The 17,693-nt window shown below is 31.2% G+C and overlaps 6 protein-coding genes across 6 annotated transcripts in view; 4 read left to right on the top strand and 2 right to left on the bottom strand.

Annotated features, from left to right (window-relative positions):
- The window catches only part of LOC111691110 (zinc finger CCCH domain-containing protein 13), a 41,641-nt gene extending 37,235 nt beyond the window's left edge, over positions 1–4,406 (top strand). The window contains exons 3-6 of the mRNA XM_023453753.2: positions 332–589; positions 831–1,057; positions 1,231–1,838; positions 1,900–4,406. Coding sequence (XP_023309521.2) covers positions 395–589; positions 831–1,057; positions 1,231–1,838; positions 1,900–3,785 — 2,916 coding nt within the window. The 5' untranslated portion in view covers positions 332–394 and the 3' untranslated portion in view covers positions 3,786–4,406. The remainder of the gene's footprint in view (positions 1–331; positions 590–830; positions 1,058–1,230; positions 1,839–1,899) is intronic.
- Positions 4,407–5,983: 1,577 nt separating this feature from the next.
- On the top strand, positions 5,984–7,827 carry LOC111691133 (U4/U6.U5 tri-snRNP-associated protein 2). Its single transcript, XM_023453777.2, has 4 exons — positions 5,984–6,067; positions 6,127–6,180; positions 6,248–7,406; positions 7,470–7,827. The coding sequence occupies exons 1-4, from the start codon at positions 6,055–6,057 to the stop codon at positions 7,714–7,716; spliced, it is 1,473 nt and encodes a 490-aa protein (XP_023309545.2). The 5' UTR covers positions 5,984–6,054; the 3' UTR covers positions 7,717–7,827.
- A 356-nt stretch (positions 7,828–8,183) lies between these two features.
- LOC111691126 lies at positions 8,184–9,061 on the top strand. The gene is made up of 2 exons (XM_023453769.2): positions 8,184–8,457; positions 8,526–9,061. The coding sequence occupies exons 1-2, from the start codon at positions 8,317–8,319 to the stop codon at positions 8,970–8,972; spliced, it is 588 nt and encodes a 195-aa protein (XP_023309537.2). The 5' UTR covers positions 8,184–8,316; the 3' UTR covers positions 8,973–9,061.
- Positions 9,062–9,104: 43 nt separating this feature from the next.
- Positions 9,105–10,971, bottom strand: LOC111691125. Its single transcript, XM_023453768.2, has one exon. The coding sequence runs from the start codon at positions 10,928–10,930 to the stop codon at positions 9,749–9,751; it is 1,182 nt and encodes a 393-aa protein (XP_023309536.2). The 5' UTR covers positions 10,931–10,971; the 3' UTR covers positions 9,105–9,748.
- A 575-nt stretch (positions 10,972–11,546) lies between these two features.
- Positions 11,547–15,925, top strand: LOC111691121 (bleomycin hydrolase). Its single transcript, XM_023453764.2, has 8 exons — positions 11,547–11,715; positions 13,651–13,817; positions 13,889–14,134; positions 14,190–14,327; positions 14,396–14,644; positions 14,714–14,940; positions 15,010–15,130; positions 15,198–15,925. The coding sequence occupies exons 1-8, from the start codon at positions 11,712–11,714 to the stop codon at positions 15,411–15,413; spliced, it is 1,368 nt and encodes a 455-aa protein (XP_023309532.1). The 5' UTR covers positions 11,547–11,711; the 3' UTR covers positions 15,414–15,925.
- Positions 15,926–16,301: 376 nt separating this feature from the next.
- Positions 16,302–17,623, bottom strand: LOC111691142 (uncharacterized protein F58A4.6). Its single transcript, XM_023453787.2, has 3 exons — positions 17,161–17,623; positions 16,968–17,082; positions 16,302–16,898 (listed from the first exon to the last, which is right to left on the bottom strand). The coding sequence occupies exons 1-3, from the start codon at positions 17,505–17,507 to the stop codon at positions 16,584–16,586; spliced, it is 777 nt and encodes a 258-aa protein (XP_023309555.2). The 5' UTR covers positions 17,508–17,623; the 3' UTR covers positions 16,302–16,583.
- Positions 17,624–17,693: the final 70 nt, after the last annotated feature.

Raw genomic sequence — 17,693 nt, forward strand, 5'->3', positions numbered from 1 at the left:
GAACTAGAACTGAACTAGAACTGAACTAGAACTGAACTAGAACTGAACTAGAACTGAACTAGAACTGTACTAGAACTGAACTAGAACTGAACTAGAACTGAACTAAAAATGAACTAGAACTGAACTAGAACCAAACTAGAACTGAACTAAAACTGAACTAGAACCGAACTGGAACAAGAACGGGCACTGAACTAGACCTTAACTAGAAGAGAAAACTAAATTAGAAATGAACTAGATTTATACTATAATTCTAGTTTGATAACTTGTTACAAATGTTCATATTGTCTATAATTTAAATTTTATTTAAATTTTTCTCAATTTCTCTTTTTAGTTTTGTGTGGCGATCACGTTTAAAAAATCAACTATATAATCACCAATTATTTAAAATATAAATATGGCGTTACGTTTAAGACGTGATGTCCAAAAGGCATCGTATTACGTATGGTTTTTGGGCGCTGAAGAAGCTAAAGGTTTGCGAGGACATCGAGTCATTAATTCCGTGTTACCGTATCTCATCGATAGATCACGTACACAGGAGCCAATTAAAGTAACATTGCAAGTATCGCATAAAGGAATTAAAATTATACAGGTGAGTTTTTATATTTATGAATAAGTTGTTCCGAAATTGAAGATAATTAAAGTTTAAAGACTTAAGATTTTGACAGCTGTCAGTTTAAGTTAATAAAATTGATCCAAAAATTTAAGAACTTTAAATTAAAATGAATAGTAGGAAAGAATGTTTTAATAAATCTGGGGGAATAGTTTTGCAAAATTTTCAAATTCTTGAAACAATAAAGTTTATCTAATTAATATAAAATTTTGAATTCCAGGGCTCATCTAAACATTTTATACCACACAGTGCCATAACAAGTTCCGTACAAACGGACGATATAGTAGCCTGCGTTTTGCTACTTTATAATCCAGTCACAAAATGTCCCCTGCATGTGCATGCGTATCGCTGTGATTCTGAAACTACCGCCGAGGCTTTGAATCAACAGTTGCAGATATTGATAAATCGCCCTGAAAATCAGAAGCGTTTTGAGGATTTGGAATCAAGGTATATGTGCATTTTTGTAATGAGTAAAATAATATATAACACGAGACGAAAACTTAAGGACTACAATGTTCTAAATTGGACTAATTTTTTAAATCTTTGTACACAAAAGCTTATTTTTTACCAAGTGCTATTTAGACTTGAATTACTTTTAATTACTCTCCTCTATCCTACAGATTGGGAATTATACCTGGAATGCCATCGTTATCATCATCGTCTAATAAAACATCGAATCACAACGAAGAACTTAATCATAAGAAAGAATCACAACATAACTATGATGATCATCATCACAAACAACAAGCAAGATCGGCAAGACATGAACCATCATCAAAGCGATTTGTTTCATCGTTAGGCAGCGATACCGGTAATAGTACTCGAGAATCAGAATGTAGTGAAGATATTAGTGGTAACTCACCCATATCACGATCACCATCGGGATTAAAACCTTTGCCTTTACAACAACAGCCTTTACCCAATCCGGAACTATTTGATTCATTAGCTGCCGAATTAAGAGCAAAACTAAATGGAAATGGACCACCATTGCTACTGCCACCGCGAGATTATGATACGGTGCATAGATCAAAGGGAAATTTGACTGCTATAGAATTGAGGCGTTGTCGAAATCAGTTGATCGTAGGCAGCAATAGACCGGGTTCAAAAACAGAACTAACACAAAATTTGCCCAGTAGCAGTGGTAAACAGGTTTCTTCTAGAGGTTCATCGGGCATAGGTTCCGATTTAGCACCTAGTCCTGAAAGACAAGATATAAATACTTCTAGTGGTAAGTCCTTAACAAATTTTTTTTAATAATATTTCAGTCAGTAATAAAATATTTTTTTAAGATGATGAACATTGGAGCAATGAGGCTGATAACTCTGTCATAGCCTTGAAACCTTCTCAAATATCTTTGGAACGCACAGCACCTATTAATCAACATCATATGAATCTGACACGTAAAAATGCGGTACATCCTCGCGACGATAGCTATTTGCGGGATTTGCCTGCCAAACCCTATACACCACGTGACAAGTTACCCTCTACCGAAAGAGATCCCAGATCAAAGACTCCCTCTTCTTCGTCTTGGACTAGAGAAGATGAAATTAAACCGATTATTGTTAGACCCTCGAATTATGACTCAAAAATAAATCGTGTACTGCAAAGCGAACAATATGCGTATAACCATCATAAGCTAGAGGAAAAGAGTAGAGAACGTACTAAACTACCCGATGTGGAGAAGACTAATGAAATAACTGCTTTAATGAAGAAAAATATGGCTTTAAACCATGATGTAAGTGATCAACGTTATAAGTACAAATCGAATAATAGTTTAGATGACTTTGACGATCAACATCATCATGCACCACCACCACATCATGGTTATCGCAAAGAAAATCTTACCGATAAGCAGAAATTTATGGAATATTCAACTTCAAAAACAAAGCCTACTGCACATTCGAAATCTTATGCTGCCGATGAGGTCCAAAGGTATGGAGGTAAACATCGTTATGTGGACCCAGCTGATTTGCCTTTTGAACAAAATGTCGTTAGAGAGAAATATGCTGGTTTCCATCGGGAATCAAATTCCCCAGATCAATCAGAACTTGGGCATCGCACAGCCGAACGTGCTGGAGCCAGGTCAAGAGACGTTCGTGAACTCCGCGATGTTCGTGACGAACGTAATGTGGAAGCTGTTAAACATCATTCACGCGATAGAGAAAGGGAACATCTTTCTCGTAGTAAGGAACGCAATCCTTATCGGGAACCTGAAAGTATTCCCTATATAGAAAGTATGGAGAAAATGATGAAATCTTCAGCCATGCGTTATAAATCATATGATAGTAATGGTGACTTAAATGTAGCCAGAACTAAGGAGCCTTTACATAGCAAACTCAGTCAACGTAGCAAAGCACATTCCCAACATGATGAAGAAAGAGATTACAGTTACAATTACCCAGCTCATGGTAGACAAGAGCAATACAACACCAACACTTCGAATAAGGAACGTTTTATAGAAACAAAAGAAAAATTCCGGGCCATGGAGAGATCCGGCAGTCGTTATGATTTGTCAGACGAAAAAGATGTTGTAGATTACAAATCACGCTCTAGAGGCCCCATAGAAACGCCAGAACCCAAATCACGAGCTTATGACGATTGGAGTGATGAAGAACATTTGTATGACGATCCACCTCCAGAAATTAGATCACGTTCCAGATCTCGTGATCAATGGGCTGAACATGGTATCAGATCGAATGCTGTTCCCTCCAAAATGGAAGTTCATAGTCGCAATACACGTCCCAGAGACAGTTCTGGCAAACGTGCCGAATCTAGAAATAGAATTGACAGCAATGATTACAGAGATGCACCACGTTATCGCGAACAGCCATCGCATGACCATCACAGCCGTCCAGAAGATCATCGCATACGTGATCGTGATCAATCCAGAGAATACACACGACGAGACTATTCACCCGATAGACGTTCCGGTTCAGAGAGAGCTCATCATCGTGCAGATCGTTCAATGGAACGGCATCGCATCCCTGATGATTCATATCCTCCCACATCTCTATCGAAAGCCTCACCCTCAAGCAGTGGTAGTGGTATAGGTGCTCCAGTACCTCATGGAAAAGCTATTTCCAATATGCCAAAAGGTTATCGTCACAGCTACGCCGAGCCAGTTTTTTCTCGTTCAGCTGGTCGAGTAGGTTTGGCAGCGGTTAATCCTTATTAGATTTAAAATTAAAAATCAAATTAAGCAACTTATAACGAATATATGAATTTATTTTTATTTCTACTTTAACTATCCCATAGAATATTGACGTGTGGTAAAATAAATAAAATTGAATATATAGTTGATCAGATCTTTTTAAGTCAATATTCTATAAACCCTTTATTGCAACTGTAAAATAAAACAAAATTACACTAAAAGTGTTGTAAATGTTTTTATATATTATTCTAATTGTTTTTATTAATATTTAAATAGTTTTTTGTAGTTCTTCAAACTATTATAAAATTGTAATTGTTAATTTTACAACAAAAGCATAATCGGATTATTTTCATTTAAATTAATAGAAAATATTTTAATTAATAAACAATATGAAATAATCGAATACTAGTTTTAAATCATTTCTTATTCCAAAATTATATTGATTTCAAAATCTTAACATTGTAACTTTTATAGTTTTGCTTTAAAATATAGCAAAACAATAAAAGTTTTGAATTTTATAATTGTTATCCGTTCTAAAGTTTAATAACAAAAAATGTTATATTTTGTAAAATATATTTATAAACAGAAACATACATATATTTATATATGCATATAATTATATGAACATTTATTTGTGGTTGGTTATTAATTCAAACTGTATGCATGTCAAAATAATCTTATTTAGTATTAAAAATTATAATTTTTTTATTCAAAATAAATGAAGATTTTTGTATTTTAATACAACTATTGTTTGTTTTTTTATACCCTACACCACTTAAGTGGGGGTTTGTGCTGATTTTTGTAACATACAAAAATATTCGTCCTATACCCACCTTAAAGTATACCAATCGGCTTAGAATCATTTTCTGAGTCGATTAAGCTATGTCCGTCTGTCCGTCTGGCTGGCTGTCCATGTAAACATTGTGCGCAAGGTACAGGCCGCAATTTTCAAGATAATTGGATAAAATTTGGCACGCTTCTTTTGGCCCAAGGACGAAGCCTATTGAAAATGGTTAAAATCGGTCCATTATTTCGACTAGCCCCCATACAACCGTACCCACCAAATAGAGCCTTTTGGCTTATAATTAATTTAAATGATCTATTATGTTAACAAAAGCCGACAAAACTTAGTTTTATAAATCTTTAAATGACACTACCAATTTTTGTAATGATCGGGCTTCATTTGACCCTATCCCCCATACAAACTCCCCTTCAGAAAATGACTTAAAGGTCAAAATTCACTTACAAACACTAATAACACTAATAATTCTACATAAATAATATTGAAGATGTCTTAACTCCCCCTACCAACATTTTTAGGGATAGGGCCATATTTTGCCCTACTCTCCTTTAAGCCCTCTTAAAAAATCTTTTTTTGCCAAAAAAAAGAAAAATAATCCGAAATAAAGTTAAAAAAACAAACCAAATGCTTTTTTTTTAATAATCCCCATTTTTAACATACATACTGAATGGTGTAGGGTATCATGTGGTCGGCTACGCCCGACTATACATTCATACTTGTTTAATGTTATATTCATGAAATGTATTTGGTGATGAAAGTTTTACATAAAAAGTGCAACTAGTATTTTAGAAATCATATGTAGGTTTATGTAAGAAGGGTAGCCACTCAAACAAGTTTAAGTTGCTAAAGTGGGTCCGTCTTATTTCGGTACCGCTGTTATACCCTATTGATCATGGGAGTATTTTCCTATAAAACTACTCACTACTTCTAGAGTTAAACTAGCTGGTTCGATTCGTGAAATTTAGGATATTCTTTAGATTTATCCCGGATATATAAGAGAAAACAGCATATACAAAATAGAGTTCCTTGTTCCCATTAAATGTCGGATAGTGAAGGAGGAGATGAGATATGGCATCCTCCTCCTAATTATGACAACTTCTGCAGTATTCATTGTACCGGAGATCCATTCTTCTGACAAGATTGCCAATAACACAGTGTCCTGTTATTACCGATAGCAGAATTCTAATTTTCTCCCTGCGAAAGCTTAACAGTAAGTTTGACTTAAGGGCATCATACAGAGGCCAATAAAACCAGGATGTCTAATAAAACCATCTGACCTGAATAGAGAGAGGAATGATATACTTTCTCTTCACTCAAAAGTTTTCCAAAAAAAAAAAGTTTCCTAGTATTGACCGGCAGTAAGCAATCTGGCAGCTTTAATGTTATGTGTTATCAATTCCGAGATGAATGCCTCACTGTAAGTAGAAGAAGATATTGTAATTTTAATACAAATGTTTAGAAAAGTTATTTTCACAAAAAACATTAAAAATAATGCATTCTAAAGGTAAAAATATAATTATAACCCAGTATACTGTTCGTTTTAATTTATCAACTTTTTTACAGACGAACCAGCAGTGAAAAAAGCCAAAACTGAAGTGATAAACACCAATGAAGATGGTAAGAAAAGGCCGACAGTAACCAAGCATGTTTTCGTTTAGTTAAAAAATTTGTATTTTTTTTCTAGAACTAGATACTCCATCTGTGTTTAATCCCAAATATCGGGTTTGTCCCTATTTGGACACCATCAATCGTCCACTATTGGATTTTGATTTCGAAAAATTGTGTTCCATTTCTTTGACGCGTATCAATGTTTATGCTTGTTTGGTTTGCGGCAAGTACTTTCAGGGACGTGGTACCAACACTCATGCATATACACATTCTGTGGCAGAGGCTCATCATGTTTTTCTAAATTTGCAAACCTTAAGATTTTACTGTCTGCCGGATAATTATGAAATTATTGATTCATCATTGGACGATATTAAATATGTTCTCAACCCCACTTTTTCGCAGCAAGATATACATAACTTGGATAAATCTGATCCCAAACACTCGCGTACAGTAGACGGCACTCTGTATTTGCCAGGTGTAGTAGGTTTGAATAATATTAAGAATAATGATTATTGCAATGTGGTGTTACATGCTCTGTCACATGTGGGACCTTTAAGGGACTATTTTTTGCGTGAACAACATTATGCGAAAATTAAAAGACCTCCAGGTGATTCTATTTTCAATCTAGTGCAGCGTTTTGGTGAACTAATGCGAAAAATTTGGAATCCACGAAATTTTAAGGCTCATGTATCTCCACACGAAATGTTGCAGTCAGTAGTGCTGTGGTCAAACAAACGTTTTCAAATTACCGAGCAAGGTGATCCCATTGAATTTCTATCCTGGTTTTTGCACACCTTACATCGCGCTTTAAGAGGCAACAAAAGAGCTGATTCGTCCATAATAAATAAAATATTTTTGGGTGAAATGAAAATATATACACGTAAGATACCTCCAGTGGAATTGGATGATACACAAAAGACTCTACTGCTGGCTACAGAAGAATATCAAGAAAAGTGTGAGGATTCTAATTTTCTGTATCTAACGTGTGATTTACCACCACCACCTTTATTTACCGACGAGTTTCGTGAAAATATTATACCACAAGTTAATCTCTATCAGTTATTAGCTAAATTTAATGGTACCACCGAAAAGGAGTATAAAACTTATAAGGATAATTTTCTGAAACGTTTTGAAATCACTAAACTTCCGCAGTTTATAATATTGTACATAAAAAGATTTACGAAAAATACTTTCTTTTTGGAGAAAAATCCCACAATTGTTAACTTTCCAATCAAGTAAGTTTATCCTTTGATTTCACAAGTTTTTCCAAATAATATTTTGTATGTATTTTCTTTCAGAAATGTGGATTTTGGCGACATTTTATCTATACCCAATCGTGAAAAATTGCCCGATAGTAAATATAATTTAGTAGCAAATATTGTACATGATGGTGAACCTAATAAGGGAACTTATCGTGTACATATTTTACACAAAGCTAATGGTCAGTGGTATGAAATGCAAGATTTACATGTAACCGAAATATTGCCTCAAATGATAACATTAACCGAATCATACATACAGATTTATGAGAGATGTACTGAATAAACTTGAAAAAAAATTACTTTAAAAATTAAATGTGTATTTAGATTTTGTAAAAAACTTTGTATGAGAAGTGAAGCTATATGTATGTTAAGAAATATATTTTTAGAAGCCTAATTAACCGGAAAATGTATGGAGTGTAGACACTATAAATGCTTTTCAGTAGTAATTGAACTCTTATTTATACAAAGCAATTAACTTGTTCTTAATAAAACATATATGAGGATCTAAAAATAAAAAAACAAATGACTGCTAAAGGAATATATATTATTTTCTCTAAATACTAAATTTGCGTGTGACTAATGCGTATATGTAGGTCAGAGTTATATTTTCCATGACTGCGTATAACATCATACTTAAATTCAAAATATTTGCATCTGACACTATGGAAACAGTGTAAATATTTTTATTATTTACTTCTTAAAACAAATAATAAACACTTGAGTTATGCTCATGCGCCGATTTTGGAACTAGAGTGGCATTTGTCAATTCAACCATTAGACTAATTACCACCGGATTTATTTGTCCTATATAAATTGTTTTTAAATTAAACGTGGAAAAAATATCGATTTAATTGTTATAAAGAAATAACTAAAATTTAATATAATGGCCGAAGGAACTTATGAATATGAATGTATGAGAGCTGAATTGTTGGGCATTGCAAAGCCTGACCAAGAAGAATTTGAAAAGGCCAGATCCGAAAGACTTCAACAGGAACAAGATGAACGTGAAGCAGCAGAAGCCAAGGTAATGAAAAAAATTTATAAAAAAATTAATTAAAACTATAAAAAAGATAAATCTTAAACTCTTTAAAGATGCTGGAAGAACAAGATGAAGCTTTAAAGGGAACAGGCAGTAAATTGGACGAATTGACTGGTATTTTATCATCAACACAACAAAAACTTAATCGTTTTAAACAAACTGCTTGTGGTAGTCTCACTAATATATTCAGCAGAACTAGTTCAATGGATACGGCTAAGTCGCAACTCAACGAAGACACGCCCAATACATCATCAAGACGTAATACAACAGCAGCCAATACCTCGGCCGATATTAATCAAGCTCTTGATAATTTGGATAATATGCAACATCAGGAGGGTCAACCAGTGATACCAACAGAAAAAATACGTCAAGCTAAATTGGATTTAGATAAGAAAATGACTTCTCATTTAGATGCTTTGGACAGAATGATTAATAAAGCCGATCAGGCAGAGATAGCCATGCATGAACAAACCAAACAAATGCGTAAAATGGCTAAGTAAAATCTTAACTTGGAATTTTTAAGGAAAAAAAATATATTTATATATATTCCCAATTAAACAACAAGAGTTTGTGTAAAAGTTATAGCTTGTTAAGAAAACCATAACAAATATTTATTCTCAAATATGTGTGCATTTTTTTAAGAAGTTTGTTTATTTAGTTTTATTGTCTGTTTTAAAACATTGTTATTTTGATAATTATTTTAAGGTTTTAGTACTTAATAGATTTATGGGTTTCAGTTGGAATGAGTCAAATTATTGACATTCAGCCAATTACTAAAACAAATCTAATTTTTGCAAAATATCTAAAAATATATAAGCTTTCATTAAACATTGCAATGACTTCCATATCTTGAAATGTAAATCCAAGCTGGCAACGTTATATGTATTCAAAATAATTTACAATTCCTTATTAATTTTTTTAAAATAGTTTTTATTATGTTATTGTTGTAATAGTAAATAAATATATATAAAAACTCTTATAAAAACATAACAATTGTTCTAAATTTATATAGCTTTAAGGGAAGTACAAATGTGCCAGTTGAAAATCGTTTAATATTGAAAGTAAACATATTATAAATGAAGTCCAAAACTTGATTTAAGGGAGAACACTTTTATAAATTGGAAATTAGTCAATTATAAACAAATTATCTTCCAAAAAGAGTTTAGAAATAATGAATTATATTTGAAAGTTATCTTGGGTTTTAGTTGAGAACCCTAATTAATTGGCTTTACATTTTAACTTTACATTCATTTTTTCAGTCTCATTTTATATTAAATCAATAAAATATATAACTAAGCAAGAAGTCATCATTATTTACGCGATATATTTCGGGCAAAACATTAATATTTTGTCCTAATTCTTTATGAAAAGCGCTAAATAGAAAAGGTGAAATTTTCATTTTTAAAATATTAATATCCTGCTGCCAGTATTCTAGCAATGGTGGCCATTTACTTGACTCCTCATCATTATTGTTGATAGCTTCTTCGTCTTTAGAAGCTATCAAACGATAAAGTACTTTAAAGGCTTTACATGACTTCAGTTCAATGCGAGTATTTGCAGATAATTCAGTAGTTAAGTCCTCTTCACATTTTTCTAGCCTTAAAATCGGCAAATGTTTTTCCAAAATATGAACAAGTAAATACTGCGAGAGACGATCAGGAAAACTAGCTTCCAATAAAACTTTGGTAAAATGCATATTTCTTAATAGAGGTTCCTGTGAGGGTAATGAGGTTTCTTCTATGACCTTAAGCATAAGTTTGTGAATTTGTGATTGAGCACTGGAGGCAAAAATATCCATTATATTATCTTTTAAATTCAAACGTAACGAATCACACCACAATTTGGCGGCTCGGCCATTAAACAGGGTTTCTCCTAAATATCTTAAACATCTTTTACAGTAGAGATGATTTTCCTTTTCCCTTGTGGCATTTTCTATAACCTCTCTGTTCAGTACAATAAATTGAAATCCATAAAACAAATCCTTTGAGCCGGGCACTAAAACATCTTTAAAGCTGGGACCATGATGACAAAAAAATTCACTTACATCTATGGCTCCCGAAGGAAATTCTCGTATTTTCTCATACTTTTGTGAAACTACCAAAGTTGTTTTACAATTACTACACAGCACCGATGCCACGTCTTGCTCCACCAAATTCAACTGCCCAGCAATTTTTTCCTCTTTTTGATTTTGCGAGTCATTTATTTGAACATCTTTTATGCTAATACGAAATGCAGCATTTCCCAAATCAACAATTAAGTTGCTAAATGTTCCCGCTAAAATCGTAAAGTATTTGTTGACAAATATCTCAGCAATACATTTTGGATTTTGTAATTGCACTTTGGTCTCGTCCACATTAATTTTTAGAGATTCTGTTTCATTTAAAGATTGTTTAAATTTTAGGAAAACATTTACACAGCACAAATGCTGGCGCACTTCAAATACAGCAGAATGCAGCATTTATTTACTTTTTTCCTACACTGCACAAGAGGGTTTTATTTGGTTGGGAACAAGGCCAATTTACATAAGGCGGTTTTGTTATTCAACCAGCTGATAATATATTGTTTTCCTGGAATCATACCGACTGCCGTCTAAATGTATTTACTATTAAATTTAAAAACTTCTTCATTTTTTTAAATTTTTATTTAACTCTTTTATGGTAATTTTTTTAAAATTTGTTTCTGTTAAAAAGTTTTTGTTATATTCACATTAAAGGGACAGTAGGGCAAATGTTACTCCAGTCATGCAAATAAATTAGGCAGGTCAATACAACAAACGTTAATGTGGCATCATTGTTAATATTCAACAACAGGGTCACCAAAAACCAAATGAAGAATGAAATTGTCATAACACAAAAATAATTTAATTGGATATAAAATCATAACAAAAAGGAAATAAAATTAAATATCTAAGTAATATTATATGTTGTCTTACTAAATTATTATAACCGGTCATAACATTATGTTCCGTTAAAACAATAATATTATTAATTAAAGAGATTTTACTAGAGATATTTGGGTTTTAATAAAGGTGGCCTCTCTGATGATAATTAACATTTTTTTAAAACTTTGGCAAGCCTGTTATCATTTCACTTTGTCATTGCCGCTTTTGCATCTCTGTGAGATTTTGCAAAAAATAAAAATTTCCTACGGAAACGCGTATAAACCAACAATAAAAAAAAAGAAAAAGTTTTTATTTTTTAACCTAACTTGGTTGTTTTCGTCAATTTGTGAACAATAAAATGTGTAAGTAAATTAAAGTGTTTTTAAAAAATTGCCATAAATAAAAATTAAAAAGAAAAACTTTTTTCAACAATAGAAAGTGCTGCATAATGCACCCACAACATAATTTTAATAATTTCCTAAAAAAGCAAATAAAAAAAGTATTTTAACTAAATAAACCAATAATATGAAAAAAAACTCTGGAAATAATAATATGTATTGATTGCTTGAATATTTTTTTGTTGCTTGTTTTTTTGCTGGCACAAATGTGGCACAAAACTACAATTGTTGCGGTTGTGGAATTTTGCAATACATTTTGCCAGAGAAGACAAAAGCCAACCAAGATATCTTTCTTGTTGTAGTTGTTATTTTTTTGTCCGTATGTGCCCTAATCATCATAAGTAGTCAGAAGAATAGAGGAGGGGTGCAAGAGGGGGTGCCATTGTTATTATTTGCCTAGATCTTTTGTACTTTTTTTATTAATATTAATTTTTTTCAACTCTGTCGTTATCTTTTATTTTTTTTTTTAGCTGTTGTTTTTATGTTTTAAGATAAAAATATTTGCTTGCCTCATTTGCATTTCTTTGTGTGTAAATTTGTTTGCTGCTTACTGTTGTTGTTTTACTATAAATTTTTATAGCTCTCACTTTTATTTTTTTATATTTTTTGCATTATAACTTCAATCCAATTGAAATTTTAAACACGTAAAATCTAAACAAATGATTATAAGTATTACGAAAAAAGGTACTTGTGATGATTATGCATTATGTACACTGAAAATAATCCATGCTCAACTTTACGAAAAAATTTCGTAACTTCTATTTTCGTAATATTTACAAAAATTTTGTGTATAATACGAAATATTATTTAATGAAACTCTTTTCTATTTTTACAAAAGTACGAAAACCTTTCGTAATATTTTTTTCTTAAATTTTAGCGAAATTAAACATAATGATATTAATTATATTATGATTAAAAAAAACTACAATATTTTTATAAAATTTAAGAAAAAGTATAATATTATTCTCGAATTATTTTCATAAAAAAAAAATTGACAATTCGTGTGGAGAATAATTTTGAACTAAAATTAGAAAATTTATTTTAAAATGTACAAATATTTTTGATTAAATTGATATTTCGTAAATTTTACCATATTTATTCAAAATTCCCTTTTTTCAATTTATGTAAATTAATTTTTTCAAGACTATTTTGCACTATACTAAAATATTTCGTACAATTTCATATATATTACGAAATAATTTCTTGGTGCGAAACAACGAACGATTCGTACAATGTACGACATTTTTCGTATATATTAGGCATGGATTTTTTTTCAGTGTACTGATATTCTGAAGCGTTTTTTTTTAATTAAATAAACAACAAAAAGTATTTTCTATATTTAATTAAACATTTTATTTATTTATGTTATTATGTATTTAACAATAACAATGTATTATAGGGCCAATAATAAATTTTAAATAATGAACCACTCTGAATTTCATATTAAGTTTTAGTCGCTGGATTTCAATTTTTTAAAGTTTGTCATCTTCTAACATTCACTCCAACTTCAAATGTTTTTCACCTAAAATTTGGAGTTTTAGCTAAACTTTTTCCCTTAAAATTTTGAAGTAAAAAAAATTAATAATCAAGTTTACTTTTCTTGAATAAATAAAACCACAACAATAACGTTAATGATATTTTGTCCGTTTTGTATAAAAACATTTCATTCATGTTCTCTATGTGTTTATGATCGATATATCAAGCACAATTTGGGTTCTTAAGTGGGTTAATAAAAAAAAAACGTTTGACCAAAATTTCTTTTCTGCCACGCCGTTTCAGTTGTACATAAAATTTATCAAACCACCAGTAGGCAACGTTCCTTACTACAAGCAAACCAACGAATTTTAAGAAATATATTCGAACACAATAAACACTCAAGTGGCTCAAATTTTCTTTTAGCCTCTACCTCGGCCATAACACAAGATAAATTAGACAAATGGCGTAAGGAGTTTTATAGTGAGCCGAAAAATATTTTGGCACAAAATGTATGCTCCCGTTTTGATCCCTGGGATGTATGTTTGTCACGCCAACAGTTGGAAACCACCAATCATGTGTTTACTTATAAGGTAACGTATAGAATTTATTTATTTATTTATTTACTTATTTATCGACAAATGTGTAATTTTTTTTATTGTAGGTGGAAATGGAGGGCAAACCGGTGACAAACCAAAAAAGTTCCGGTAGATGTTGGTTATTTGCTGCTTTGAATTGTTTACGTTTGCCATTTATGAAAGAGTATAATCTAGAAGAATTTGAGTTTTCTCAGTCATATTTATTTTATTGGGATAAAATTGAACGTTGCAACTATTTCCTTAATAACATTGTTAAAACTGCCAAGCGAGGCGAGAAGGTTGATGGTCGTTTGGTATCATTTTTATTGAATGTAAGTTTTTTTATTATTATTATAAATGAAAAAAAGTTAAAATTTCTTTTAATAGGATCCAACTTCAGATGGTGGCCAGTGGGATATGTTAGTTAATTTGATAACCAAACATGGTCTTATGCCAAAGAAATGTTTCCCCGAAAGCTACAGTTCTGAAGCTAGTGTACGCATGAATGGTGTTTTGAAGAGCAAGGTAGGTTTAGTAAACTAATTAGCTTTATAATTTGTGTGTGGTTTTTTTCATATTCCTATTTTTGCTAGTTGCGTGAATATGCCAAAGTACTGCGTGACCTGATGGATACAAATCCAAGTGACGATGAAGTCAATGCTAAAGTTGATGAAATGATGGGTGAAATATATAAAGTTGTTGGCATATGTTTGGGTATACCAGCCAAAGAGTTTACTTGGGAGTATTATAACAAAACCAAAGCATACCATACAGTGGGTCCCATAACTCCACTTGAATTCTACAATACCATGGTTAAGCCTCTGTTTAATGTTGAGGATAAGGTATTTAGTTTATAAAAACGTATAAAATACCTTAAATTACTTAAAAAGTAAATGCTTCTTTCTGTTTAGGTTTGTTTAGTTACTGATCCCCGTCCTTCTAGCAAATACAATCAAGCTTATACTGTAGACTGTTTGGGTAATGTAGTCGATGGTCGTCCAGTGTTGTATAATAATCAACCCGTTGAAATCTTGCTGCAAATGGTGGCAGCCAGCATAAAAGCTGGTGAACCCGTGTGGTTTGGTTGTGAGGTTAGCAAACGTTTTGCTCCTAGACAAGGTATCGAGGACTTGAATGTGTAAGTTATTTATTTTAAAAATTATAAAGAGTTTATAAATTTTCAATGTTTTTTTCTAATCTTTCCTAGTCACGATTTTAAGTTGGTCTTTGATATAGATATACAGAAAACCTTGACCAAAGCTGATCGTTTGATTTATGGTGAATCTGCCATGACTCATGCCATGGTCTTTACTGCCGTTTCACTAGATGTATGTTAAAAGCACTTAAAATACGTTTAAACATTTAAAATTTAATATTATTTTTCTTTTAATTTAGGAAAATTCCCAACCAAAGAAGTTACGTGTGGAAAATTCCTGGGGCGAAGATCGTGGCGAAAAGGGTTATTTGGTTATGTCGGCCGAATGGTTCAAAGAATTTGGCTTTGAAGTTGTGGTCGATAAAAAATATGTGCCTGAAGATATTTTACGTGTTTTCGATCAAGAACCTATTGTTTTACCTGCCTGGGATCCCATGGGCACCTTGGCCCAATAAGTGTCTTAAGGTTTCATCTATAATATTTATATAGTGCATCGTATATGTCTTTATTCTAAAATACTAAACATGTGTTGTCAGCCAGAGAGACACACACACGACTCCTCTTCAAGACAGCTGTAACAAAACAAACCATTAAGCTTTTTTCCTTGATGACAAACATGGTGGTCTACTTATAAACCTTTATTTCCAATCATGATTTGCATTTTTAAAATCAACCTGTTTTTTTTCGATTCCTAAAGAATTATAAAGCGGTATAATCTTTTATATAAATATAAATATTTTAAAAACAACAAAATACATACTTATACGTATAAAACAAATATACAAATACATACAATATTAACCCATTTATATATATTTATTATTATCTTATATACATACTACACACAACATACAACATATTTGATTTACAACAATTATTAATTGGTAAAGAAAAACGAAACAAAGATACAAAATATTATAAAATGCATTTTTTTCTATATAAAAAAATATTTGATGCTTCCTTTTAATTTAATTTTTTTATTTTCTTGGTAAGGGTTGTGATTTAAAAATCTTTTTTCAAAAAGGAATGGAATTTATGTAGAGAATTTAGAAGGAAAGAGGTATATAAATATTAATTGATCAATTTCGAGAATATCATCTCAAGAAGGAACATTACGATAAGGTATGTTGTAAATAAGCTCCAGATTTATTTTTGAATGGATATAAATATAAAGATTAAATTGGCTTTATACTCCTAAAATATTACCAATCGATCAATTTCATTGAACGACTTTCAAATCTAAATATTCTCACTTTAAGATTAACTTATAAAAAATCACTCCAAAAAAACTACAATCCTATCAATCAGTCCACTTAAAAATTAAAATTGCGTTTTGAAAATGATTTCCACACGTTTTTATTCAAAATTATCAAGTTTTATTTCAATAATTGGACACTATTACATTTCCATTATAACAAATACCTTTCAAAATCAAAAAGAAAAAGCATTTAAACTAAAAGCTTTAATCTTTAAAAGGTTTTTAGAAAAACTCACACAACAAAACCACAAAAAAGCTAAATTAAACAATATTAAGAAATAAACAATATAAAAATTTTTCTTCCACTTTTAGTAAACATTTCCACTCGTCCTGAGTTCAACAGCAGTTTAAAGATAAAAAGTGACAACTATTTGTCACCGGCACCATTAGTTTTTTGATTTTGTAATTCTTTTTCTTTTTTGCGTGATTTCAGCCTTAAGCCATATTCGTATTGTAATTTTAACCATATTCCTTTGCACATTTTAACTAAACGTCCATCCACTTCGGCATGGCTACGAGCAAAGTTATACTGTTGTCTTATGATATACTTAGCAGATCTCAAACGACCTGTTTGTATTAATGATATACTGTAAAAAAGTTTACATCTAGATTGTAGGAAAGGGTCGCCCAGTTTAATACCAATCATAAGTTGTTTCTGTGATATTTTGCCAGCCATTTCAGCCTGAAAATTATTATAAAAATAGTTAAAATACTAGTTCGTTTATGTAAGTAAATATTACATTTAACTTACGCATTTGGAGAATTGTTCGCCTAAAGCTGAAAAAGCTCCTCCTAAGGTAGATAACCAGGACATTAGATATTCGATTTCTATTTTTTCCCATAATATAACAGCCAGCATACGATTCCTAAAGAAAATTAAAGCAATTTATATAGTAGGTATATTTCTTATTTTACTACTTTATATTAATAGAAAACGCACTCACCATTTCCAATCGATTATATCCCTCTCCGGCTTAACAATTTGTAACCATAATAATTGCACTCCTTTTAACTGCAGCCAAGTACTCAGCACTTTTCTATATTCCACAAAGTTTAATAATTCCTTTTGCAAATAATAATAATTTATACCATCAATTTCCCATTTTAAACGTTTCAATACCGGCAGTTTATTAACACTTGAACATTTGGTTGTCCTTTTGATTTTTTGCAAAACTTCTAAATTATAGTCGATTCTGTTCAAATTGTTATTGTTGATATTTTGTTTGGAGGGCACAATATGATAGTAGATTTTATGTTGCCAATAATCATTTATGCAAATTATTACACACATTTTTAGTTAAATTATTTATAATTAATAAAAAGAAAACATTTTTTTAAACTATTTGCTAATTTGTCTGCAATTGATTGTTTTTGTTTTGTTTCGGTGTTTTTGACAGATTCAATTCAAGTGTAGGAAACTTAGTTATGTGCAAGATTTTAGAGATGACAAAGAAATCAGAGACGGCAAAATTGGCGA

Source organism: Lucilia cuprina, chromosome 3 (genome assembly GCF_022045245.1).
Source record: "Lucilia cuprina isolate Lc7/37 chromosome 3, ASM2204524v1, whole genome shotgun sequence".
NCBI classification, from domain to species: Eukaryota; Metazoa; Arthropoda; class Insecta; order Diptera; family Calliphoridae; genus Lucilia; species Lucilia cuprina.

Coding starts and splice junctions, on each gene's coding strand:
- LOC111691133 (XM_023453777.2), top strand. Junction 6,181..6,247: donor GATAAACACCAATGAAGATG/GTAAGAAAAGGC, acceptor TTTTTTTTCTAG/AACTAGATACTCCATCTGTG. Junction 7,407..7,469: donor ATTGTTAACTTTCCAATCAA/GTAAGTTTATCC, acceptor ATTTTCTTTCAG/AAATGTGGATTTTGGCGACA.
- LOC111691121 (XM_023453764.2), top strand. Junction 14,135..14,189: donor TGGTATCATTTTTATTGAAT/GTAAGTTTTTTT, acceptor TTCTTTTAATAG/GATCCAACTTCAGATGGTGG. Junction 14,941..15,009: donor GGTATCGAGGACTTGAATGT/GTAAGTTATTTA, acceptor AATCTTTCCTAG/TCACGATTTTAAGTTGGTCT.
- LOC111691125 (XM_023453768.2), bottom strand. CDS start 10,930: ATGCTGCATTCTGCTGTATTTGAAGTGCGCCAGCATTTGTGCTGTGTA.
- LOC111691142 (XM_023453787.2), bottom strand. CDS start 17,507: ATGTGTGTAATAATTTGCATAAATGATTATTGGCAACATAAAATCTAC. Junction 17,083..17,160: donor GATATAATCGATTGGAAATG/GTGAGTGCGTTT, acceptor AATTTTCTTTAG/GAATCGTATGCTGGCTGTTA. Junction 16,899..16,967: donor GCGAACAATTCTCCAAATGC/GTAAGTTAAATG, acceptor AATAATTTTCAG/GCTGAAATGGCTGGCAAAAT.
- LOC111691126 (XM_023453769.2), top strand. CDS start 8,317: ATGGCCGAAGGAACTTATGAATATGAATGTATGAGAGCTGAATTGTTG. Junction 8,458..8,525: donor GTGAAGCAGCAGAAGCCAAG/GTAATGAAAAAA, acceptor AACTCTTTAAAG/ATGCTGGAAGAACAAGATGA.